The following is a 24,932-nucleotide window of genomic DNA, read 5'->3' as shown; positions in this document are numbered from 1 at the left end:
TAAGTAATAATTCAAGGTACTTTAATACTTCTTCTCCATTTCAAAACAAACACATGGAAACTTCATCAAATATGTCATTATGATTTATAAAAGAATATTATAACCCAACAGTACATATAAGTGGAGCTGAAACAAGTAGTTGATTTGTAGACTGACAGAAAACTAAATTAATCGTCTTTTTCTTTAGGTCATTTTCACACACTTGTAGAAATCAGTCCTCGAAATGTGTCAGATTTTTCTCATCGAGATCCATTAAATGTTTTCTGGGAAATCAATAAACAATCTTGAAAAGAAAGTGAAAGAAACCTCCTGGATCCGCCCCCTGATTCAGGTTCACACCAGAGTTTAAACAGGTTATTTCCTGATTCCACATCCTTCCACCGAGCTCCATGGTAATCTGTGCAGTTATACTGGTTCATCTGGTTTGTTGTCTCGTGTCATTTACATATTTTGTTCTCATTTCTATTCTTATTACTGTCAGGCACAGGTTCTGCATCATTCCATATATACACTTTATACTTTTATTTTCACTTATATTCTTTTCAATTATTCTCTTTATTTTTTATTCACTGTATTCTACTATATATTTGATGTTATTTTATCTTAACTTAACTTAAACAATCCAACAAACAAATGAACAAGGTGAAAACATAATAATCATTAGCTGTTATGCAATATGGATAAAAATGGCGGCATCTTAACCAGCTGCAACAGCAAAGTGCTATTTAGATATTATATGATAATGTATTTATATAAAACATTATACCAGAGAACTTTAGCTATTGATATTTAAACTCCTGTTTATATTTTTATTTGTGTATTTTGATCTAGATCACATTAAGTTTCACCAGTACTCCCACAGTGTGACACTTCCTGTGAGTACTCTACCTTTCTCCTCTGGTCCAAAGTGAAACTCGTTATCTCTCCTCTCTGAGTCATGTGGCCTCAGGAGTCAGAGGCGCTTCCCTGCAGCAGAGAGAGAGGACCAATCGGAGAGAGGAGGCGGGCTCGCAGCAGCACACATGAGTTGTCAAACAGGTTTGTCTTGAGCTGCTTCAAACACACACTCACCCACACGTCTGTCTCTGAGATCAGTGGACCTAGGGGAGACATGCAGGAGTGGCAGAGGAGCCGGAGAGGAGGTGAGTGTTCTGTTGAAATGTCCTGAAGAAGGGAAATATCAAACATCTGCCTGAGGAACTAACCTGCAGCTTCACACCAGCAGAACCTGAGCTTGTCAGTGAGCGAAGGCCTCGGCTCTGCAGCACAGACAGGCCCCAGCTCCCTTTTGTTGTTTACCTGCCTTTTGTGTGTCTGTGTCATTAGTCTCCGGCTTCCTGCCTCGCCTCGTGTGTGTGTCATTCGCTCCCAGCAGCCCAACGTGCTGCCTCCTGACTCAGAAACACCAAATTGGAGGCTCTATTTTTGTTTGTGTGACCCACCTCTCGACATTCCCCTTTGGTTCGTAACACGGCAGCCGGCCTGCTTTCTTTAAATGATGTGTCACACTGCTGCTGGTCTCTGCCGGTGAAGGGAGTTTCCTCGTGGGTTTTCTTTTGTGGAGAGATCCCAGGACGTGGAGCCAGGTGAGAGCGGAGGGACGAGGAGTTCAACGGCTCCAACAGCAGGAGCTGGGCCCATGCAGCTCAGACTGGAATTGCAAATATGTGGAGAATGTGAGTGGCAGATGAAGAGTGAGGCGAAGTTAGAACACGCTCAGGATCTTAAGTATACATAGAGTTCATTCATGTGACCTTCACCTCATTACAACACAAACTGAGGCCATGTTAACAGGTTCTTTTTTGGTTTGACTTTACTTCACCCACAGAGGCTTGTATTCGGCTGCAGACCCTGGCAACTGGCTGCTTTATTTAAAGATGAGGAGTCATTGTTCCCGCAGCAGCTGTTAGTGTGTGTGTGTGTGTGTGCGTGTGTGTGCTGGTGTGTGTGTGTGTGTGGCCTCCAGACAATAGCTCGTTGTCAGCTGGACGGCTTCCCCATCACCCGTCTCTCACACACACACTCCTGCCACTCTTTTCATAGACCTTCCACTGACTGAACATGAAGTGTCACTTATATTGTGCGTTTGTCTGTGAGGAGACGGATGACTGCGACTTATTGTGCTCGCGGCCAATGAACTTGGAGGACGGTGAAGGCGTCAAGAGAGCGATTGGCTGAGGGCCTTAAAGAGGGGGTGTTTGGGAGTGTAGGGTCTGTGTGGAGGTGCCAGTGTCCTCTCTGTGCTGGAGCATTAAAAGTGTCTGGAAAAGAGATTTTAGTGACTTCTTTATTGAGCTGTCTGTCCTCTTCCTTGTCTCCTGACTGACGTGTCTCTCTCCTGCAGGACGTCCACTTTTCATCTGACATGCTGCAGTTACATCTCTTCTCAAATGGGGTGGAGCCGATGGAGCTGCACAGAGGAATAAAATAAAGGATAATATCGCTTTTTCAGCAGGTGGTTAAAGGAAAGAAACTGTGAAACAGACGGGTACTAGTTTTACAAAATGCCTGTGGAGACTGTGCAACGCCCGGTGAGGAAAACAGCGAGGACTGCTGTAGCTGCTGTAGCTGCTACGCCCCCCCGCCTGCGGCCCAAGGGGACAGTGGGTCGGCAATGCCCAACACCGGAGGCCAGACCAAAGCAGAGCGCAGTGGCGAGGCTGGAGGCCGACAAGGCTAAATATGTCAAGAGTCCGGTGGCTCTTTCTAAGCAGCAGCCGGTCAGGCCTCCTGAGCAGCGGAGGCCTCAGCCGAGCCCCGGCTCCGCCCTGCGGCCCACCAGGAAGACCCCGACCCAGACCAAAGCAAGGCCGGAGGTCGTCCAGCTCAACTTGGAGCACCTGAGTAACCTCATCAGCGGAGTGAATGATGGACCCATGTCCAGTGCCACTGCGAGCTCAGAGGACAGTGGAGCTCCTGGTTGTGCCAGCTCCCCTTGCTCCACAGCCGCAGAGACGCAGCAGAAGAAAGAGAGGCCGGTTCCCCCCCCTCGTCCCGACTGGTCCAGTCCAGCTAAAGTGAGGTTAAAAGCCTCAGGACCTGTCAAGGATGAGATCTCAGGCTCTCCTGGATCTCCGGCTGCAGGGACCGTACGCAGAGTGGACGTCATGCCTCAGGCCAGTCCTGTGAGGACGCCCTGCAGGCCGCCCCAGTTCATGCTGCAGCCCCTTCAGCCCCTCCCGCTACATCCCCAGTTTCCACTCCGCCAGGCTGTTTCAAACCTGCGTCTCTTCCACCGGAGAACGACCCAAGCTCCTTCTCCTCTGAAGCCAGTTGTTGCCAAACCTGACAACCCTCCCTCCTCTCCAGCCGGAGCCCCCGTCCCTGCTCCACCTCCCCCCAGCTTACCCCTATTCCCTCCATCCTCCCCAGCGATTACCCGTTTGTCCTCCTCCAGCTCCCGGAAACGCCCGTCTCTGACCCGGTCTAAATCAGACATGAGCGACAGATACTCCAGAGCCGGGACGGAGCTGGAGCGCTTCTTCAACCTGTGCGGCCTGGACCCTGAGGACCTGCCGGACCTGCCTGGATCCAGCTCTGATATCGTTTCCCTCGCCCGGTTTCGCAGTGTGAGCGCCCCGGGGTCAGAGTGTGCAGGCTCAGGTAGAGGAGACGAAGGAGGAGACGGTGATGGGGAGGATGCTGGGAACATCGCAGAGCGTGTTCCCTACGGTGTTTCTGTCATCGAGAGAAATGCGAGGGTGATCAAATGGCTGTATGGACTCCGTCAGGTCAAGGACAATGTTAGTAAGAGCACCAACTTATAGGATCCTGTGAAAGATTTCAAACTAAGAGAGCATGATGTCAAACATGATGAAGCTGATGATACACTGAGGTGTAAAAAGTGATGGATGTACTTTGTCTGTTTAGTAAATCACTCTGAGTGGATCCCTTTTCTGTTTTCATTTCGTTTTTTTCAAAAAATGTTAATATTTTGTTACTTTTATTTTGACTTTGTTTTATTTTGTTCATTTGTTTGGTCAGTTTTGGTCTCCTCATGTGGCTGTGAACCTCATTATCGTAGTTTTTTGTTCATTGACGTTTGAATTCAGGTCTGATTCACATCCTGCTGTAACTGGACCTCATTAAAGAGGAAATGATTAAACGAGCATCTTGATTGGACGTCTCTCTGTCGTGTGTTTTTCAAGATTAACACCAGGAGGAGAAAAGTTTATCACCTGCAGAAACATCAGGTGATCCAACAACCTCCGAGGTGAGGAGGTCATGTTTCACCAGTGTTTGTTTGTTTGTTTGTTTGTTTATAAGCAAGATAAAACAAAGATACAGACAACAACAACAACACTTGGGGGACAGATGCGTTTTGGATCAGGAGAGAACCAACTGAATTTTGGTTTGGATCCGGATCCAGGAAGTTAATTTTCCACTCTCTTTTAAACATCGTGTGATTGGGTGTTTTTGAACATTCTCGTAAATTTCTCAGATAACTATTCATGGATCTTAATGGAGACACATTTGGCTTGGTTAGGAAACTGATATTTATGAGTGTGTGTGTGTGTGTGTGTGTGTGTGTGTGTGTGTAATTGTCTCATAAGAGACCACTTCTTTATTTTCTTTATGTTTCTACTATAAGAACTAGACACTCATGTGTAGGATTGTTTGGCCTTGGCGGAGGAATGTGATCTTCTAAGTGCCATTCTAGTTATACATTGATTTACCAGCCTGGTGTAAAACACTGAAGCATTTCCACCAATGAGTCAGAGCACAAGGTCAAACCTTCAGAGTTATTAAAATGAAATTATAACTGTATGCTTATGTTTGTAGCTGTAAAATAGATACAAACCAGTTTTCGTGAAAATGGCCCGAAAGTAGCATTTATGATGTTTTCATGAAACCGTCGGGGGGGAGAAGAACGAAATCAACAAGCTTCAGTTGAGGGGAAGTTTCCCTCATGTTCCACAAGAGGTCAGAGCAGTCCATGACACATTCAGTTCTACACTTCAGACTTCAATGGGAAATTAGGCAGTTCTTTCTTGAAACTGCAGTTGAAATAAAAATATCTACACTTAAAATCATTAAAGATCGTCTGAAATGCTGCTTCCTATAAGTGAGTGGATGTGTAGTTTGATGTCGAACCAGGAGAATGTGTTGGAGGTGAACCATCGGTCTGCATGACCACAATCAAATAACACAAAATTACCATCTGAGATAAAGTACACATACTTATTCCATTGAGTATTTCCCCATTATGAAAAATAATAGCCTGTCTATAATTAACCTGTGCTTCTATATTTACTATATATTTCCGTCATGTTACACATGAGTATAAGAAAGTGAGAAAGTGGCCTTGATGTGTGACGAGTTGTTGTCAAACCAGATTCTATTGTCAAACAGGGACTGAACCTACAGCTGTGTGTGCATGAGGAGATCCTTTGTTGTCTAATGCAGGTGCTGCCAGATTCTAACCGTCAGTCGGCCTGTGGCATTTTTCCTCTGAACTCAACAGAATGACTTGTTTAAGAGATTTTACAAACCAGTTAAAGAATCGTGTTTTAACACAGAACGAGAACAAACACTCCGGCAGTGATGATCAACATCAGAGGGTAAGTTTCCTCTTTGTCCTTCTTACACAAGAAGAAATCTCACAGTATTTTAAACAAAAATAATGTTTTATGATTTTATAGTTTTTCTAGTATGCAACAAAAACACAACAGATAAAATTAAGTAAACGTTTTTGTCTGGTGACTCATATCTTGGCCACAGACCTTAATCCACATCACCTGCTTTAAGACTTTTTGTATTAAATATTCTGCAACTTACAATTTCTATGTGATTGTTGTGTGATAGTCAAAAACAAATTAGCAAACTATTAATGCCAGTGCATGAGCTTAGTGCAGGAAAAGATGCTACTACTATTTATAGTGGTTATAGTGGTTACAGCTTCCTGTCCTCTCTCCTCTCTGCTCTTCACAGGGGTCGGGGGGGATCCCTCTGACCAGGAAGCTGTGTTACGCTGTGGGTGGGGTCCCATATCAGATTACTGCTGTAGCCATAGGAGTTTCCCTGCAGATTTTCCTCCTGGATGTTGTGCAGGTAAAAGTTCAAATTGTCCCTAACGAGGATCAGTGATGTGTTCGCCCTGCTCACGACACCACAGGTGGTAGAAGCAGCGGCAAACAGGATTGTTACCAGTCTCCACAAACATGTTCCCACAGATGGAGGCCTACTATGTGTCCCTGATTTTATTTGTGAGTCGGGCCTGGGACGCAGTGACGGACCCTCTGGTTGGATATCTGGTGAGCCGCAGCAAACGCACACCCGTCGGCAAACTCGTCCCATGGTTGGTTTGGTTGGACCCACGTGTTTTCACATGCACTTCGTTTTGAGTTAAGTTAGGATTCATCCTCGGGTGCTGAACTCACCAGAGCCATCAATGCTCATCTCACAGGCTGCTCCTCTCCTCTCCACTCGCTGTCCTGTCCTATCTGCTGCTGTGGTTTGAGCCAGGCGGCGCCGTGTCGCAGCCTCTCAGCGTCCTGTGGTTCCTCACAGTGACCTGCCTGTTCGAGACCCTCATGAGTGTAAGTGTCGCAGGAGCTGGTAGCCAGTGGTCAAAAGTAATCAAGTACATTTACTCAAGTAGTTTTTCTTTATTTGAATGCTTCATTTTTGCGTTACACTGCACTACACAAGGGATTATTGTAATTTTTACTGCATCACATTTGTCTGGCAGTCGCAGTCTTAAGTTTCTGGTCAAATTACATATACATATAAATATAAATATATATAAAAATACATATAATCAAAATATATCAAAATAAAGTAAAGTTAAGGAAAGAACTAGTTCCTATTTCTCTGTCGTCCACCATCTTGTGCTTCAGTCTCACTACAGCCCTCCTTCCTCATCTTTCTCACGTCACCATGGTGACAGAGTTTCACACCATTTTCATGTCACCGTTTTGCTCCGAGCTGTGTCACCATGGCTACAGAGTTTTCACGCCGCTCGTGTGCTCTCGGTTGGTGTCATGTTTTCCCCTCGTCATCCGTTCCCAGTGCTACAACGTCCCGTACCTCTCGCTCAACATGTTCCTGGGGGGAGATCAGAGGGACAGAGACTCGGCCACGGCCTACAGTAAGACCACCAGGACTCAGGTCACATCTTTATCTCTACTCCCGAGTCAGGCCTAACGAGCGTGTCCCCTTCCCTGCGTCTGTGTCCAGGGATGAGCGTGGAGATGGTGGCGATGCTGCTGGCCTCTGTGATTCAGGGTCAGGTGGTGGCCGTGTACAACACAGAGAAGCAGGAGGTCTGTCAGCAGCTGGACGAGGCCAACGAGACGCCTCAGAGCTCAGCCACGCCACCGACTGCATCACTGCAGGGAACGGTACAAACTGCTCTGACAGCGTGAAACTACAGTTTGTGGCCCCGGCAGCGATTACGCTCATATTTCTGAGGCGGTGTAGCAGCATTGTTTTGCTATTGTAGTCTCGTGGTCCCAGGGATATCTCCTTACCCTGTAATTTACTCTGCTTATCTTGACATGGACATTGTGTGTGTGTGTCTGTGTGAGTGTGTGTGTGTGTCTGTGTGTGTGTAAAGTGAAGAGGTTTTAAGATTAGGTTTAGGTTTAGTTAAAGGTTAGGATAAGGGTTAGACACGTAGTTAGGGTATAGTTAAGAGTAAGTCTCCTGGAATCCAGGAAACGTAAATCAATTTGTTGTCCTCTGACGTCAATGAGACATGACTTTGATGTGTGTGTGTGTGTGTTGTTAGTTTATTACATAACTCCACAGGCTTGAGGGGATTAGACTTAATGGAATTAAATCTGTGTTTGCAAAAAACAAACCATTACAGTTCATTTGGATTATGTAAGTAACAAAAGGAGATTGTGTCAGACGGAAGGAAAAGTTTCACCCAGTAGAAATGTCTTTCTGTTCTAGAGTTACATAAGAAAATTGATGCCATAGTCACAGGATGATGAGTTAAGGAATGGGACTGTTGACATTTCTTATTTGAAAGTCAATCAGGAGGTATGAGACTACAAAGTATTTGCGTAATCCTGTTAACAGACAAAACAATAGCAGACATAAACATTGTTGATGGAGGTAATAACTCAAATTCTACGCAGGAAGGACTGTTTGGGTTTGTATGGCTTTGGGTGTGTGTTTGCAGAGGTTTGATGCACCTTGTTTCTCCCTCAGCGAAAGGCTTTCCTGACCTCAGGTCTGGTCGTCGGTGCTTTGTTCTTCCTCTGCAGCCTGGTTCTCGTCTTCGGGGTGAAGGAGCAGCCGGGTGAGTCACAAATGTCCAATGGAGCAAATGGGTCATCCGAATCTTTTCCAATCCAGAAATATCAAGCAACACATCAATCAGAGAACACGACTCATTTGTTGACTTATATAACCTTAAAAAAAAACTTTATCACAAGTAGGAATTCACAACTCTTTCCTCTATGTGTCATTTGGGTTTTATTTCCAGCTCCTGTCCGCTCTGATGACAAAGCGCAACCGTCCTATCTGACCTCGCTGAAGATGCTGATACGTCACATTCCTTACCAGCGGCTGGTGCTTGGATTTGTGTTCAGTGCTCTTGCATTTCAGGTACAGATTGAGCTCATAGTGGCGTCAAATGCGTCCCTGCAGACTGTGGCTCTGATGTAACACAGAGAATCATTTTCCAATAGTCGTCTCTGTACATTTGCTGTTACTTTTCTATATTGTAAAAAAAATGTTTAATGCTTTTCAAATGATTATGAAACCATAACATTTTCCATTATATGATTTTTTCTCCCCATCTGTTTTTGTCTCAGATGTCGTGGAGTAATTTTGCACTGTTTTGCAGCCATGCAGCCGGACTGGGAGCTCAGTTCCAGTATCTCCTTCTGGCTTTACTGGTACAATACACATAACAAGAGAAAAGCATCATATGTCTCCTTAAATGAATGCAGCTATTTAGCAGGATTTTACAAAGTGCCTCATTCTAACCCTATTGAAAGATGCTTTATGAACTTCAGATGAAATGATTCTGATATTTCCACAGACTTCTGCCTCAGTAGCGGTTCCTCTGTGGCAAGCCGTTCTTCTGCGAGTAGGAAAAAAGACCACACTTTTCATCGGACTCTCAGTAAGAACTTCCTGTCCAGAGTCATAAGAGTCTTTCTCCTCATGTTAAAATCCCCCTCTCACCTGTGAGGCCTGTTTATGTCTCCCTCAGTTCTTCATCCCAGCGGTGACCATCATCGCCTGTGCTCCCAGTAACCTGCCTCTGTTTGTGATTATGTGTATTTTGATGGGATTCAGCGTGGCGACTGTGTTCCTGCTGCCGTGGTGAGTCAGTTCCCTGTGAGGACACAGAAGTCTCAGTCCCTTACAAGACCCTGTCACGTCTCATCAGTATCTCAGCTTCTCACTTTGTGGAGGTGTTGAATGAAGGAATGTTTCCTCCTCTCTCATAAGCCTGACTGAGTTTTATTTACACACGCTTGACCAATCGCGACTCAGTCTCAGCTGTCAATCATGACGTTCCGCCACATTTTAGTCGTTAAACGAATAATCAATAAAACCAAATATAGTACACTTATATAGTGTGATAAGAACAACCTAAAATGTTCGATCCAGGTCCTATCCACTAACATGGAGGAGTTCAGTTATTACCTGTACTGCAGCCGGTGACCAGAGGGTGATGAGACACGTTGGCATCTATCTTTATAAACAGTTTATGAACCATACAGGCAACTAACACAAAATACCACTAAGAGACACAGAATCAATACAGAGGCGCTTAACAACCACAGAGGCACAAAAGAAAGTAACAGTGATGGTCTGTATGTTTCACTCTGGGGCTCTTGCTCCTGTGTTGGATGCTGGGAGATATTTTTACGTGTCTGATCCCAGGGGCCACTTCTTCATAACCTGTTCGTGGCTCCAGGTCGATGCTCCCAGATGTGTTGGACGACTTTGCCGTGAAACACCCGTCCTGTACGGACCTGGAGCCTCTGTTTTTCTCCTGTTACGCCTTCTGCAGTAAGCTGGCGGGAGGCCTGTCTGTTGGAATCTCAACCATGATCTTACAGTGAGTCGGTCTTCCTCGCTCTCCCTCCATGCGTTGTGTGTGTGCATCTGTTGATCCATCACATTTAGTTTTTCTCCGTCCCGGCAGGTTTGTTGGCTACAGAGCGGGTGCGTGTAACCATGGTGACGGAGTGGTGACAGCTCTGATGGTGTTGTTCGCACCAGTTCCCATCGCACTCCTGCTGATAGGGATGGTCTTTTTCTGCTCCTACCCGATCGATGAGAGGCGGCTCCAGACCGCAGACCTCCAGTAAGCGGCCTTTTGGGTTCTGACAGCTTGTTTTTAAAGTGGCTAAAGTGAAAGCTTTTATTTTATTTATGTATTTTCATTAATTTTTAATGGTGAATCAAATGAAATGTGAAACTGTCCACTCGTAAGGCACATATCACTCAGCTTTGTTTAGGTAGAGCATGTTTCAGCTCAACTTGTTTGAATGACAACTTTACCGGTCTGGTTCACCAGCTGTGTCTCAAGTCAGCGGCCACATCCTCTGGAGGACACGGTCTACGAAGTCAGTGTCGACTGCATCATTCAGAGGCTGCGTAAACCGCGTCGGTAGAACCAAAGTGAGAGGGTCGGTTCCTCCTTTTGTGTCATCAGCTAGCGCCGCCCTTACAGCCATCGCCTAGCAACAGAGCTACGGACCAAAACATTGTGGTTAAAATACGTTGAAAAGATGAACATGTGTACTGTTAGCTGTTCGGTTGAATACATTTAAATATAAATTCTTCTGATGTTTTCGCCTCGATTGCTGCCACCGTTACATCTTTGAAAAACAGTTTGTCACAGAAGTGCAGTGAATCATGGGATATAAACGTTTTGATTCTCCAGCATTTACCCTGTTGATATTTTCTGTTTATCTCTTTATTCTTCATCTAGGCCAGAAGCTACATCATCATCAGACGCAAGAGAAAACGCGGAGCAGCTTCATCCTGGTGTGATATCAACTTCACAAAACAACACAAAGACCGACACATCGCACAAGTCAAACTCCTCACCCTGCTGTTACAGTCAGGATGGATCATGTTTAGTGAAGTCCTCTGCACCTTCAGACGTACTGAGTCCTCCTGCAGAATACAGCAGGTGTAACTCTGTTGTCCAGTCAAATGCACATCGTCAGCATCATAAACAGAGACCCAGAAATCAAAAGCATTCAGGCAAAATGAGGTTGAGCAGAAATATCCCTGAGAATGACTCTGGGTCTTTTTCTAGTGGAACAAATGTGAGATCCAAAGTGTCGTGGGTTTAGTGAAGCTGTGTTCAAGATTCCAGGTTCAAGAGTGGGTGAAATAGAGTTTGGTCCAACTTAATGCCAATATAAAGCATTAGAAACCTGATGTGCTGTTAAAGATAAGTTGTTGTGATGTTGTTTTGTTCATTTCAATTCAAAGATTGTTAATCATTGATTATTTTGGCTTTTGTGCATCAGAATTTGTATATGTGGGCACAAACATGGCTCCAGGTGACAATGTTGCTCTGTAACTGCTGGATACACTGTTTTCAAACAAGTTTATAATATAAATGTGAAAAGTGATGAAAGGTCAAAGTTGTGTTCTGCTCAATTCATTTCAATCACATGTTAATGAGGGAAATACCTCAGCAGCCACATATGTTCACCAATATTATCACTAAAAAGAGAAGTCAGACAGGATCAATAACAAGAGAACACACTCTTTTACCAACAGGCCGTTTTACTGCAGGGATTCTGACTTGTCAAAGCAGGTAAAGCATGAGTGAATCTAATAATAGTGACGTCTCAGTGTTTTGTGAGCAGCCAGAGGCCACAGCAGTGAGATGGCGTACGCAGCACAGAGCCCTGGAAGTGAAATGGGATGTGACCATTTTTGTTATTCATTACACCTGTGCCTCTCCTGCTCCAACATGTCTGAAGGAGTCTGCTGGCTGGCTGACAGAAGACAAAGGGCCCCCGGGCACAGACACGCACACTCAGACAGCTTTTCACTGTTGTTTTGTGTCTTTGTGTAGCCATGTTGCATTTCTTTCTTATCACTGTGAGGCAATTGTATGTCCCTTTAACACTTCATAGTCTTTTTGCTTTTCTTTGGGGTCAATTTGGGTCTCTGTAGTTGGTTGGCATTTATGTAGATATTGATGGTTTGTTTGTTTATTTCTTTCAACAAAACTTGATAGAAGGCTGGAACATGGGTCAGGAAAGAGCTGATTACATTTTGGCATGGATCTGGAAAAAGGTTCAAATTTGGGGGCAGAGCCGGACAAAGTGACGAATCAGTATATATATATATTTTTTACAGATTTTCTGGGGAATAGTACATAGATATTAATGAAAAACAAATCAGCCATCTATAGGGGAATAATAAAATGATCCAATAATCATGGATCCAGATAAAATCACTGATTTAAACAAACATTGGTTTTATTGTTGCATTACACTAACATTACTTTAAAGGTTCAGTGTGTAGGATTAAGTGACATCTACTGGTGAAGTTGCATATTGCAGCTGAACACCCCTCACCTCATCCTCTCCTTCCGAACATGAAGGAGAACCTAATGCTGCGTACCATTACACCCCGAGTCGGAACACCTCCTCAAGTTGGAGTTCTGGCTCGGAAAGTCGGTGGAACCTCACCACACCCGACTTTGAAATCCAAGATGGCTGCACCGTGTATCAACAGTAGCGAAAGCTGTAGTTTTTACTGTTTGTTAGCACTTCTGTCATTAAATGTGTCGTACACATAGTACTGTGCAATTGTGTTACTAAAGTGTTAGTATGCGTGAAATGCCACGTAATGCGTCATTATGAACTGGTTTTGCTAACGATGTATTGCTGGCTAACGTAAACATTGTTCCTGTGCAACTGGAACGCTATCGACTCGGGTTATTTGGGTGTGACGTCACTCTGAGGTCTGAGGTGTAATGGAACGCGGCATAATGGTAACTTTCAGTCGTCATAAAAACTCAAAAGGTGTTAAGTTTGTCCAGTCTGGACTACTGTAAAAAACATGGCGGCCTCCGTAGAGAGGACCCGCTCCAGAAGTAAATATAAAGTTTTTAAATATAAAGGGCCCATTCTAGGGTAAAGAACAATTTAGATGAAACATTAGTGAAAACATCAATACGGTTATTTAATATTCAAGATCTGCCAATAGAAAATTTTCACCTAAATCTTACACACTGAACCTTTAATGATAAAAACACACATATAAATTTGTGCAGCTGTCCTTATAAGGACTTTGCATTGAACTCCATGCATGCATTCTCTCACATGCACACAGACACACACACACACACACACAGACGGTGACTTGGTACGGTTCGCCCCCATCGGTGCCCACCACCCGCCCGTCGGCAGCAGCAGGCCGCCCCTGCCCCCTGCCTCCGCTAGCATTGTACGGTGGTCGAGAGGAAGGAAACCGAGGAGCCAAAATGGGGGTAGAGATTGAGACCATAACTCCTGGAGACGGTGAGAATATAACCGCGGATGTTCAAGCCGCCTGTGTTTTCACCTTCATTCCACCTGCGTGTGCTTCTTCTTCACACGCGCTTCTCTCGGTTTCTCTCCGTTTCCAGGGCGGACATTTCCCAAGAAGGGGCAGCGCGTCGTGGTGCACTATGTCGGTGAGTGGGGGAGCCGGAGCACCGCCGGGGCTGCCCGGGCTGGAGCCGGAGGACTCGGGGCCTGAAACGGTTTTTTTTTTTAAAAATCCGAGCCGATGTTCACTGCACGTGTCCCGGTTGAAGGCGTGAGAGTCCCGGTGGTTTTTGAGTGATGCACAAGCGGGGGGCTGGTTGGGCTCTGCTGGTTAGCATTGAAGCTAATGCCCCTGGCTAGCACACAGCTTCCTTGACACTGCTCTGCTAACGTCGGCTAACGTGAAGCTAACACGGGATCTTTTTGTGTTTAAATGCACCGTGTTGTCTTTATTTAAACGACTGTGTGTTGTCGTGGTTCGGGACACGTAAGGGGGGGAAGTGTCGTAGCCGGGATAACGGTGCCGAAGCCGCTGTCAGCCGCCCGACGTTAAGCTAACCCAGCCCCGTGATGCTAGTCGGCTAACGTTAGCTCTGAGTTACCGTTAAGGCTGCTGGTGCCCAGACAGTGGAGAAAAGTAACGGAGTACAACTACTCAAGTACTTTACGTTTTCAAAAATCATACGTTTGCAGTAAAAAGTACAAAGTTGAGGTAGTTTGAGTGTGTCCGTGTTATTCTGCATTGAAATGATACTTCACTGACTTTTTATTCTACTACATTTATCTGACAGCTGCAGGTTTTATTCATATTTACATAAAAATCAATAGATAACCTCACGTTAAGCTCTAAAAGTAGTAATAACTTTATTTGTAAACAAGGTTACAACGTGCTTCACAAAATCCATGGCAAAAATAATGAATGAACTAAAATAAAAGGTTCAGTTCAATTTATTAAAGTGCCACAATCATAACAATAAGGTCAAGAGCAAGGTCAAGTACAACCCTCGTATAAACGTGTTGTCATCAGCGCTGGTTGTTGGCACTAATATCCAGATTTTCTTTCCATTTCACAAAGTCCAGAATGTACAGGGTTTTTGGAGATTCAGTAACTTTAGATAGATATTACAAAAAGTTGTGTAAAATGCACATAACATCCAAGTTGTTAATCCATTTCCCACTGTTATTTGTTTTCCTTTGCCAATGAAACAGGACTACATGATATATTAAGGCCTTCGTGTGCAAAACAATTAACAGTTAAAATCCTGCATCACACACAAAGGCATCATTATCATCATGCATAGTTGTAGAAATAAATGTTAAGCTCAGCAAATCCACTTAAAAGATAAAGTTCTGCGCAGCCTGACATCTGCAGTCAGCTGTCGGCCGGTGTTAGACCAACTCCACACATACACAGGTATTTACTAAAACAGCTTTTCCTATCAAAAAGAAAAATCTCATCCACACAAGTATTGTTCTAGAAGAGACACTTCTTCTCAGATGGTTTGATTTGATCTGTTAATGGCTCAAAGAGGGAAAAATGTACTATATTGCTTCGGATTAACGTTTTTTAATTAAAAGTGCCGGAGCTGAAAACAAGTTTAAGTAGCAGGACTTTGTTTTTCTTCGTTCCTGTTTTTCTCATGACCCCCAAAGATTTATCCTGTGATACATCAGAGGGGCCCAACGCCAATATTGGGAGCTTTTAACTGAACTACACATTTGAATACAGGGATTTTACTTGTAATAGAATATTGATTTAATTGTTATACTGTTGTATTTACTTCCTCCACCACTGGATCCAGAGAGGTGGGACTCAGCGTCAGCCCCAAATCATCGAACAGCTTCCTTTCTCTTGGTTTCTCATCAGGCACACTGGCAGACGGGAAAGTGTTTGACTCCTCGCGGTCCCGGGGGAAGCCGTTCAAATTCAAGATTGGTAACCAGGAGGTAATCCGTGGTTGGGAGGAAGGAGTAGCTCAGGTGAGCTGGAGCTTTTTCTTTTTCCACTGAAAATGTTCAATCTGCAGCTCATGGGTCGACATCACACTCTCTAGAACTAATGCAGTGTGTGATATTTGATATTGAGATTGATTGGTGGTTTTAGCTGCTTGTGAATGAAGTTGTCAGACATAACAAGACATCGGAAAATGTCTCCTTTAGGATGTTGAAAGTTAAAAGTCAAGTTTTCTGCTCTTTTCTGACGTTTTATAATCAAAGTGAATGAAAACAATTGGCAGTTTAATCAATAATGTAAGTAACTGTTGGTTGCAGCCCCCGGTTGTGTACACAGTTATGTAATCTGTTGTGTTGTTGTAATAGAAGAAACCTCTCCATCTCCACAGATGAGTGTAGGCCAGAGGGCGAAGCTGACCTGCTCACCAGACTTCGCTTACGGCAACAAAGGACACCCGGGGATCATCCCACCGGATTCCACTCTCACCTTCGACGTGGAGCTGCTCAGTCTGGAGGCCTGAAACTTGTGCACTCACTTTGTTAAATTCCACTCAAATTTTCAGGGTGAGTGGTTTTTAATTATTTGTATAATCATTATTATTCCCTGCATCATATTCAGTATCAACGGGGGTAATCTATTTTAAAGTGCAAAATGCTTTAAAGTGATAAACGACACTGGTTCTTCTTTTACTTAGCCCATAATAAAACCTTTAGTTTATTTTTATTTTGTGTTAAGCGCGACACTTGTACAGCGACTGTACATTTAGCCTTTGTAATTTACCCAGAGATGTTGAGAGATTAAGTGGTATGAGCATAACAGGCTTTGGTCTCCATGTGGTGTAATCTCCTCTCCGCCTTAATCACGGCTGTAAGACCCGTCTCCTCTTCACTGCAGGTTGACTCCTATCTCGGGAACATGGAGGAAAAACTGTAACAGCTGATTCCTGCTTTTGATTCCTGCATAGGACCTATTCACTAGTTCACTCTCCTTTCCTCATATTATGTTGTGTCACTTGCTTTAAAACTTTTATCCCTCGTACTATACTTTAGATTACATACAGTAATAAGTCATAGGCCATCCCATCCAATGTATTTTGTCAAATTTATGTTGTGTATTTTTATGGTAATGTTTTATTTTTTCTTTGACTTAAAATTTTACAAATTGTGGCCATCAAGTCCAGGTGTTGGATGAAGTGTCAGAACTATCGAATCAGTCTCACTCCTGTGGCTCTGTGGCCTTCTATACTAAAAGTGTATTGATTGCAGGTAATGAATTGTCTTGAATAAAAAAATCAGAATGAATTGTTTGACACAAAAGGATATTTCCACCGATGACCTTTTGTGATATTTGTTGGACGAAATTAGAAGAGATAATAGAAAAGACATTTTTAATCAGGGTTTTGTGAATCAAGCACATTATTGCCGTTAACAACCCACGTGTCTCTGCAGATGTAGGATTTTTATTTGTCTATGCTGAAGCATCAATTGTTAATTTATAAGAGTAAAATGACTTTAACTGCTCGAACGTTCACAGCTGGACATTCTTTGTCTTGTTGGTCATGTGTAAAAAGCCAAAAGAAGGTCTTACGGGAAAATACGTGGTCTCTGGTTAAAGGTTTCTAAATTTGCATGGCAAGTTCCCCCCCCACAGATTTGTCGGCACATCTTGGGGTTTGTGGTTCTCTTTATTTGAAGGAGTTGTGTGTAACAAGCTGTGGATGTTGTAAAAGGTCTGGTCCTTCCTCAAAACACATTAAAAGAGTACTTTTAACACAAATTGCTGTTTCTTCCTTCCTTTCGTGTGGTTGTATCTCAGTGTTTAACCTCAGTGTTCCCTTAAAACCTCTGGCTTGATCATCCTCACTGATGAGTTAATGAATGAATACATGGTGGTTTTGCAATACGCTGATATCATAAAAAGAAGAGGTATGAAGCATCTTTTATTTTCCAAGAAGAGAAAAAAAAACATTCAGGGCATTTTGCGATACTAGTCTCGTCTTCCTGACAAATCACTGCTTCATTACAATTGCATGTTCAGTACAGGCTGTTGGAAAGTCCAGTTTATGTAGTAACACACACATGGAGGAGGATGAGTGATAGACGGTCTTAACAAATCCAGAAATACCATTTTTGAAACTGAAAATAAGGAAACACTCCATCACGAGTGTCTCGATCCGACCACAGATAAATTACACTTCTCCGCCAAGGAGGTTATATTTGGGTCTGTGTTCATCTGTTGGCAGGTTTACATATACATTACTGGACAGATTACCATTAATCTTTGGTGGAAGAATGCAGTATATGTCTGGGAAAAACATTTTAAAATCTGGTTACGGATCCAGATCAGGGGGCATTATGAGATTTTCTCAGAAAGGAGGTCTGCGCTCTGCTGAGTGACATTCAGCCTCATCATTGATCAAACTAGTAAAACCTTATGGTAAAGTTCCCTGAAAGCTAAAACATTGCTCTTTTCCCACGATAAGGCTGAAATCTACTGTACATACAATATTTCAGTCGACACACTAAAGGGCCACTTGTAAAGTCTATGATACATATTGTACATGGTTATAAATATGAGTACGTTGCTGTGAAAGTAACCCACACTGACACGCAGGATAACTCTCTTACTCCCAGCTGTGCAAAGACCTTTCATTTCATGTAGAAGTTGAAAATACATCACGGTATAAAAAAACTGTATATCCTTCATTCGTTCAGCTGTGAGGATCACAAAGTACTGGATGTTAAATCTCTCCTCTAAAATTTTATAGAAACATGAAACTGAAGAGATGTAACTAGATGGTTCATTTAAGGACGTCACGTATATATTCATGTTTAAACTGCAACAAAGACGGATCTGCTGTAAAGATCTGAGCTTTCATGAGTTCATTATCTCTGTGATGTAAAAAATTAATGGGGCCAGGCCTCCAGTTATTCTTTATTTTTTGGTCATTGATTCTCCGTAAATGAAAATTAGCGTTGATGTTCAGGGTAAATGGAAAGAAATGAAGTCAGTATAGTTTTAAACTCTCATTATGGTTTGTTCATTGGCAAAATATCACTGATCTGTCTGTTTTACACCTGAGAACTAGATTTGATGCACATGCTCAAGCTTTGAGAACGTAAAAGCTTTAAAACATTCAGTATTTTCATGGGAGGAATTACTAAATTATAGCGTTCCACATTTCTCTCACTTTGCTATAAGTCCATTTTCTTTCTGCTTTAGTCTTTCAACTAATCATAGACTTTTGACTTATTTTTATGGTGATATTATTGACTCCCTGTCAATAATGTTAAAAAGATTATGATGAAATTGGAGAAATATTCCGCAGCAAACAATTTCTCCTCATATTTTTTAAATAAAATAAACGTAACGAGTATTTTTCTTCATATAAAATCCAGGTTGGGGCTTTTGAATTCAAGCAGGAGAACCCAACCACACGGTGGGTTACATGCAAATTGCAATAAAGAGAAAACCATTGAAACTGCAGGCAGTAGCAGTCAGTACAGTACATTTAACTAATGCAGGTATTTAATAATGTACAACTAATCCTCTTGTCTAAGGCATGTCCACAAACGTACAAGGGCTTTAAAATCTAAAAACCTAATCAGCAACATGAATATAACTAAAATCTGATGTCAGCATGTCGCTCCTGTGGCCGGCAGAGGTTAGAAGTTGTATTCCTAATGTCAGATTGCTGATGTTCCATTCATGTCCGTGGGCCTGCGTCCCCTGCCGGCTCCCTGCCGGCGCAGCGAGTGGAGGGCCACAGCGCAGCAGCCTCTGAGCAGGGAGCCGATGTGATACACCGGCAGGACATCCCGTGGTGCCCCGCGACACAGCCACGCCATGGTGGGGACCACTGGCACTGCCAGGGCCAAAAGATCCACGAGGAAGTAGCGGCTCCAGTGGCACAGCTGAGGGGAATGCCCTTCATCTCTTGCTCCTTCACCTTCCTCCCTGTCGTCCTCCTCTATGTCCAGAACTGTGGCCTCCTGCCTCACTGGCAGTGGAGCTGTAGGGTGGGGTTGGCAGGTGTGTGGCTCTGCTGGCATCTTCACTACCTCCTCCGGTTGTTCCCGTGGTAGCGTCTCTAATCTGTATGAAGGAGGAGACGCAGGAGGTAAAGACGATGGGAACAGATGAGGTTCTGAGGGGGTGACGTCTGCTGTGGGTAAAGAAATGACACTGAGTTCTCCTGCACTGCTTTCCTCACACAGCCAGGTCATGGTGGGGCTGCAGGCCTGGGAGCGGACCTCTGGCCTTTTCTCTGCTGCAGGAGAAGGAGTGGGGACAGGGTCAGTGACTGGGACTGCAGGAGTCACCGCTGTTACTGGGACCTCCTCCTGAGGTAAGTGCAGGAACAGGTGATGGTGGGGTTGGTAGGTGTGTCCACTGCACCTGCAGCTGCTGCTGAGCGTGTGGCAGGAGTGGGAGACTGGCAACACGGCCCCCCCACTGCACAGCCTTTCATAGGTGGAAGAGCGAGGGGGACCTCGCATGTGGCCCTGTGGCGGCAGCTGCTCTGACAGGAGGGCCGCTTCCAGGAGGAGGTGGGTTTGTCCTGGTGAGCGAGATGCTCCACCTGCCTCAGGAGCGTTGGGGCTGCGCTCCACATGCAGAGCTTCGCTGCTCATTCGGGTGCGGGTGGTGCTGCGGCTCAAAGTGCTGGCTGGTGAACAACCACAGGAGCGAGACCTGCCACCGGGCCGAGCTCCCAGCAACCCAGAGTATGGCTTGTGGTCGTGGGGGTCTTGTTCCCGGACACCGGGGCTCGACTTCCCTGACTCCACCACTTCCTGGAGGTGCAGAATCTCCTTGCGGGCTTCTTTCAGAGCCAACTGGGCCTCCACACGGTGGCATTCCTCCTCTATCCAGTCTTCCTGCATCCTGTACAGCTGGGTCCTCAACCCATCTATTTCACAGTCCCTGACAAAGTGGGAAGAACAATTGAATAGCAGATTTATTAACTTTCTACTTTTATTCATTTTTTTTATGCAGAAACCAAATGTGATAGTTTAGTGAACAAGAAACCTAAAAATATTCGCATTAACTTGTAACTTGTCAAATTGTGAGATGAAGGGCAGGAATGTTTTACCTGTGCTGGAGTCTTTCCACATTCTCCCTCAGCCTGGCTCGAAGGTGTCGTATACACACCTCCTTCTGTTGCAGGGGCGTGAGGTACTGCTCCGGGGTCGGGGGCCTGATCCCATGGTTGTCACTGCAGGCTGTGTGCTTTGCCTGACGTCTGAACAAAAACACACACACACACTTACACTAAGGGCTTTGTTTAATCACATGTGAGAGCTGTCAACCGTGGCAAAGAAAATAGATCGATAGATAAGATATAGCTGATCAGTTTAAAGCAAACCAACCCAATGACCCTTCAATAAACCCCTGTGGTATTGTTTAATAATCAGTGCCCACATTAATGGAGTGGACAGGGGTAGCTGATGTATCTGATGTATCTCACCTGGGTGTAGTGGGATACGTCCGAGCCATGAGACTCTCCTCTGCTGCCCGGCCCCGACCAGGGTAGGTGTGGGTACTAGATGTATCGATGGAATATTTCCCGCTGCCGCCACCGGTGCCAATCGAGCGCCTTGAAGGGGCGACATCACATTACACACGTTCGGACGAACATACAAACCAAATATGTCATTCAGGAGTTCAAGAGGAGAGGCGAGACAACAGTACCTGCGCTGACCTGAGGAGGGCTTCCGACTGGGAGTGAGAGACATTGATGACCTCCAACGTCCCCACCGGTGTCTCTAGAGAAAGACGCTAGGAGCCCTCACAGCCAAACTGGGACGAGAAGAGGAGCAGAACCAGAGAATCGAGGACATGAAGGATGATAAACAATAAAAAATATTCCAAAACTAGAAGGTCACTAGATTTACTAAAACTTTTATTTAAATTCTTTAGACTTAACACTAAGAATAGTAATCCTAGATCTGTCCCCTGATCCAGGTCTGCCCCAATATTTGATGGCTTCTTTCCTGACCCATAAAACATCCTTCCACTAAGTTTCATGCTAATCCGTTGAGTAGTTTTTATATAATCCTGCTAACTAACACTTAGACAGACAAGATGAAAACACAACCTCCTTGGTTGAGTTAACAACTGGAGCAAAATGAATCAGCACCATTCAGTAAAGAAACAAGATATTCATTGTACAGTAGGTCGTCTTCTGCCATGATGTGCTTCTTCACTCAGTGACAGTAGCGTGATGAAGGATAACAGCGAAGGCGAGCAGCAGATAAAGCCTCGTCTCTGTGCTGACACAAAGAAAGAGTTCACAGTCAGTGCAGCTGTGGCTCTGAGCTGCGTAGCCCCGTCTGCACAGCTGCAGGAAAACGTGTTAAACCTTCACATTCACTGGAGTCAGAGGGCAAAGGAAAGTGGACACGCTGTGGCTGGTAAAATGAGGAGGAGTCAAAGGGGTCAGCGCCTCTCTGCAGTGAGGTCAGATTCAGATGTAGTGGATCCCGTACAGTCGTGGCCTGCACGTGAACTCTGATGAAACGAGAAACTGTGTCATCCATGCTTTTACTCTGCTGCTGAATAAAACAGACAGACACTGTGAAAAGAGCTGAATTCTTGTTTTTTCTGCGAAGATGTTCCAAAATGGCACAGACACTTAGACTTTAAATAAGTGGCTTGTCGTGATTCAGCCTATTTCAGTCCTCGTTGTGCTGTTGGGTGTCACCGTGTGTATCACACCCAACATGGACAAGAGAAGGAAAAGAGGAACGATGTCCGAGGAGATGAGGAAGGAAGGGATTACCTCTGCCAAAGAGGTTATGTTTTCATCAGTGTTTAGCAGCATTGCACAAAAAGCTAATCTTTCATTACTGATTAGCATCAAACTTGGTGGAAGGATATGACTCAGGGAAGAATCCATTCAATCTTAGCACAGATCTGGATCAGGAGGCACATCCAGGGTTGTTTTTCACCTTCTTTAATAATGTGAGATAAGATGTTTTCTGAACCAATTCCCCTGAGAATAATTCATGGATCTTGATGAAAACAAAGTCAGACATATGAAGTGGCTCGATATCTATGAATGTTCACACTGTGGTGCTGCTTGATTGAATTGAAGAGGACTGTTGGGCCTTGATGGAGTTATGTTCTCTACTGAGTGAAATTCTAGTTGTTTTTTATTGTCGTGGGATTAGTTGACAATAACACAAATGTACGACATCAACTCCCTTCTCCTTTAAAGCTGGTTTCGAGTGCAGAGTTGACATTTGATAGTTTTATTTTCTTTCTGGCTTGCTGAATACGATGCTGGATATTCTAGATGGCAAACTCAAGGCTGCAAAGGCTGCAAGACCATCTCCAACAGCTCAATGATCACGTGGCCTTTGGCTGCTGATACTATGAGGACGTTTCAAGTTTCATGGGGCTGTATTGAAATCTGACCCCGGATTGAAAGGGAGGACAGTTTGAATTGTGTAAAAACAACAGTGGAAAACTTCAAAACAGAAACAGGATCCTCCAAGATCAAGATACAACAGAGTCCTGTCACACTATCAGTCGATTTCTGAATGAAAACACAGGAAGAAACCACATTTTAAGGAGAAACAACTGGACTAAAAACAAATGTTGCTAAGTCACAACGCTTCTGGGTGGATCTCCCCAAAAACAAATCTGAGCTTTTTTGGTTCAGTCACATCAGCTGTGTGTTCACAGTAGGAAAAAAATAATAATCTGTAAAGAACAGAATCGCTGCTGGGAAACATGGAGGACGCTCCGTCCCTGTCTGTCAAAGAGAAATCAGATTATCCAGGAATTACTGCCCAGTGTCCGAGAGCTGTCATGGCTCCTCCAGCCGGATAACAACCCCGAAAACATGCAGCTGAAAGCAGGACATCGATGCACGAGAGGAAAATATATTGTTGAGGGGCCTACTCCAATTGAACATCTGTTGAAAATGCTGAAACATCTCGATCTTAAGTAAGTTCACAGGTTGCCTACAGGAGATGAATAATTAAATCTCCTTCTTGCTTCCATAAGCAAAGCACCACTTATATATTTAATTTATTCATTTAACTGCAGGATCTGTTCGTAGGGAAGCTGCTGATATGGGCCTGGATCCAACCTGCAGGTGGATAAACCAGTGAAGAGGCTGCAGACACAAACAGACCGAACCAGCATCGTCCTATATTTAAATTCTAGGACAATGAGACAGGAAACCTGAGTCTCGTCTCTTCTGGCTGCGCAACAAGTGGCAGGTCTGTCATTGGTGAGAAATACGCAATCGTCTTACGTAAGTGAGAGAGCCGGTGTTTACTGTGGAGGCGAAGAGGAGGAGGAGGAGGAGGAGGATGGAGCAGGCGGAGAAAACTGTGCGTAAAGATACGCAGAAATAATAAATCAGCTGGGGATGTTATGAGAAATAGAAGTTGTGGGGATGAAAAAAATCTTCATAGCATTAAATTAAAATGTTTCCTAGAATGAATGATGAAGATGATGATGGTGATGACGATGCTTCCAGCAGAAAGTCTCATCTCTGCTTTGCGTTACGCAGCAGAGGAGTCTCCAAACAGGACACATACAAACAGCTGACTAACACATGTGGCCCCAGCTGCGTCCCGCATACCAGGACGACAGCAGCTCCCTGGACCCGAAGACGCAGCCTCCATTAAACATGAACACTCTACCATGTCTGCAGGTGGAGGTCGCGGTGCGTCGTCGTGGACAAGCCTCGGTTCCAGCCGGTGGTGCCCGCAGGAGGAGGAGAGGATGCTGCGGCTGCGGCTGCTCAGAGTCCATCCTGCAGCCATGGAGCCCGGAGACGAAATGAGGCGTCTGCTGCTGCTGCATCGCTGCCTCTTAAAGAGACAGTGGAGGAGAACAGCTTCACGTGGCTGCAGCTGCGGGGACAGTCCGATGAGGTCGGTGTTTCAGTGCGTGGAGCAATGATGACTGACAGGTGAGGTGAAGTGTAAGAAGTGCAGCAGTGACAGAATGAAGTGAACTCCACAGGCCACAGTTACAGCTGAGACTGTTCCTGTGCAACAGAAATACATTAAAAGCTTTATTTTATTATAGAGATTCTTATTGTTATGTCCTTTTTCTGTCCATCTATCTATCCATCCATCATCTATCTGTGTGAATGACACACAAGTTCTAACAATGTGACGCCTCATAAACAAATATATACTGTATATATACTATATATTATTTAACACGTAGGGCTGGGCTCAAAGACTGCAAGTCCCAAAGATATATAAAGTGAAAATTTTAGTTCCTGAGGGAAGGTTGTAGTTTTTAAACTCTTCTTTATGAGCATCGAATGACTGATGCTTGAGAGCCAAAAAAATATCTATCAATTAGTGGTAATAATTGTGTTTTATTACCCAGCCCTTTTAACACATCACCACATTTGTTGCTGTGGAAAAGATCACCCAATTTTCAATATTTAAGCTGCAGAAAATTATTACATATACCATTTTTAACATGTAGACCATTAGAATAACCTGTAAATGAGGTGA

The 24,932-nt window shown here is 44.3% G+C and overlaps 4 protein-coding genes across 6 annotated transcripts; 3 read left to right on the top strand and 1 right to left on the bottom strand.

Annotated features, from left to right (window-relative positions):
• Positions 1 to 983: 983 nt before the first annotated feature.
• Positions 984 to 4,122, top strand: fam110a (family with sequence similarity 110 member A). 2 transcript variants are annotated; one of them, XM_035160456.2, is made up of 3 exons: positions 984 to 1,142; positions 1,327 to 1,676; positions 2,345 to 4,122. In XM_035160456.2, exon 3 carries the CDS (start codon positions 2,505 to 2,507, stop codon positions 3,765 to 3,767), a length of 1,263 nt encoding a protein of 420 aa, XP_035016347.2. In that variant the 5' UTR covers positions 984 to 1,142; positions 1,327 to 1,676; positions 2,345 to 2,504; the 3' UTR covers positions 3,768 to 4,122. The 2 variants fall into 2 exon arrangements, with proteins under 2 accessions (XP_035016347.2, XP_035016346.2); XM_035160455.2 differs by lacking the exon at positions 1,327 to 1,676 and having other exon boundaries at positions 987 to 1,142.
• Positions 4,123 to 5,445: 1,323 nt separating this feature from the next.
• Positions 5,446 to 11,513, top strand: mfsd2al2 (major facilitator superfamily domain containing 2a-like 2). The gene is given in 14 exon segments (XM_047340110.1): positions 5,446 to 5,561; positions 5,932 to 6,051; positions 6,174 to 6,298; positions 6,407 to 6,539; positions 6,950 to 7,117; positions 7,119 to 7,343; positions 8,161 to 8,251; positions 8,438 to 8,559; positions 8,769 to 8,852; positions 8,999 to 9,082; positions 9,173 to 9,285; positions 9,887 to 10,030; positions 10,118 to 10,279; positions 10,910 to 11,513. Coding segments are annotated over 14 exon segments (2,037 nt in total). The 5' UTR covers positions 5,446 to 5,465; the 3' UTR covers positions 11,280 to 11,513.
• Positions 11,514 to 13,326: 1,813 nt separating this feature from the next.
• fkbp1aa (FKBP prolyl isomerase 1Aa) lies at positions 13,327 to 17,211 on the top strand. 2 transcript variants are annotated; one of them, XM_035159296.2, is made up of 5 exons: positions 13,327 to 13,472; positions 13,580 to 13,627; positions 15,349 to 15,461; positions 15,824 to 15,998; positions 16,330 to 17,211. In XM_035159296.2, the coding sequence occupies exons 1-4, from the start codon at positions 13,436 to 13,438 to the stop codon at positions 15,953 to 15,955; spliced, it is 330 nt and encodes a 109-aa protein (XP_035015187.1). In that variant the 5' UTR covers positions 13,327 to 13,435; the 3' UTR covers positions 15,956 to 15,998; positions 16,330 to 17,211. The 2 variants fall into 2 exon arrangements, with proteins under 2 accessions (XP_035015187.1, XP_035015188.1); XM_035159297.2 differs by lacking the exon at positions 13,580 to 13,627 and having other exon boundaries at positions 13,341 to 13,472.
• Positions 17,212 to 18,182: 971 nt separating this feature from the next.
• Positions 18,183 to 24,264, bottom strand: LOC118111032 (syntaphilin). Its single transcript, XM_035159295.2, has 5 exons — positions 24,099 to 24,264; positions 21,130 to 21,237; positions 20,906 to 21,034; positions 20,531 to 20,680; positions 18,183 to 20,361 (listed from the first exon to the last, which is right to left on the bottom strand). The coding sequence occupies exons 2-5, from the start codon at positions 21,171 to 21,173 to the stop codon at positions 19,122 to 19,124; spliced, it is 1,563 nt and encodes a 520-aa protein (XP_035015186.1). The 5' UTR covers positions 21,174 to 21,237; positions 24,099 to 24,264; the 3' UTR covers positions 18,183 to 19,121.
• Positions 24,265 to 24,932: the final 668 nt, after the last annotated feature.

This window comes from Hippoglossus stenolepis, chromosome 6 (genome assembly GCF_022539355.2).
Source record: "Hippoglossus stenolepis isolate QCI-W04-F060 chromosome 6, HSTE1.2, whole genome shotgun sequence".
NCBI classification, from domain to species: domain Eukaryota; kingdom Metazoa; phylum Chordata; class Actinopteri; order Pleuronectiformes; family Pleuronectidae; genus Hippoglossus; species Hippoglossus stenolepis.
Note: the sequence above shows the minus strand (reverse complement) of the source record. Positions and strands in the feature narration are given on the sequence as shown.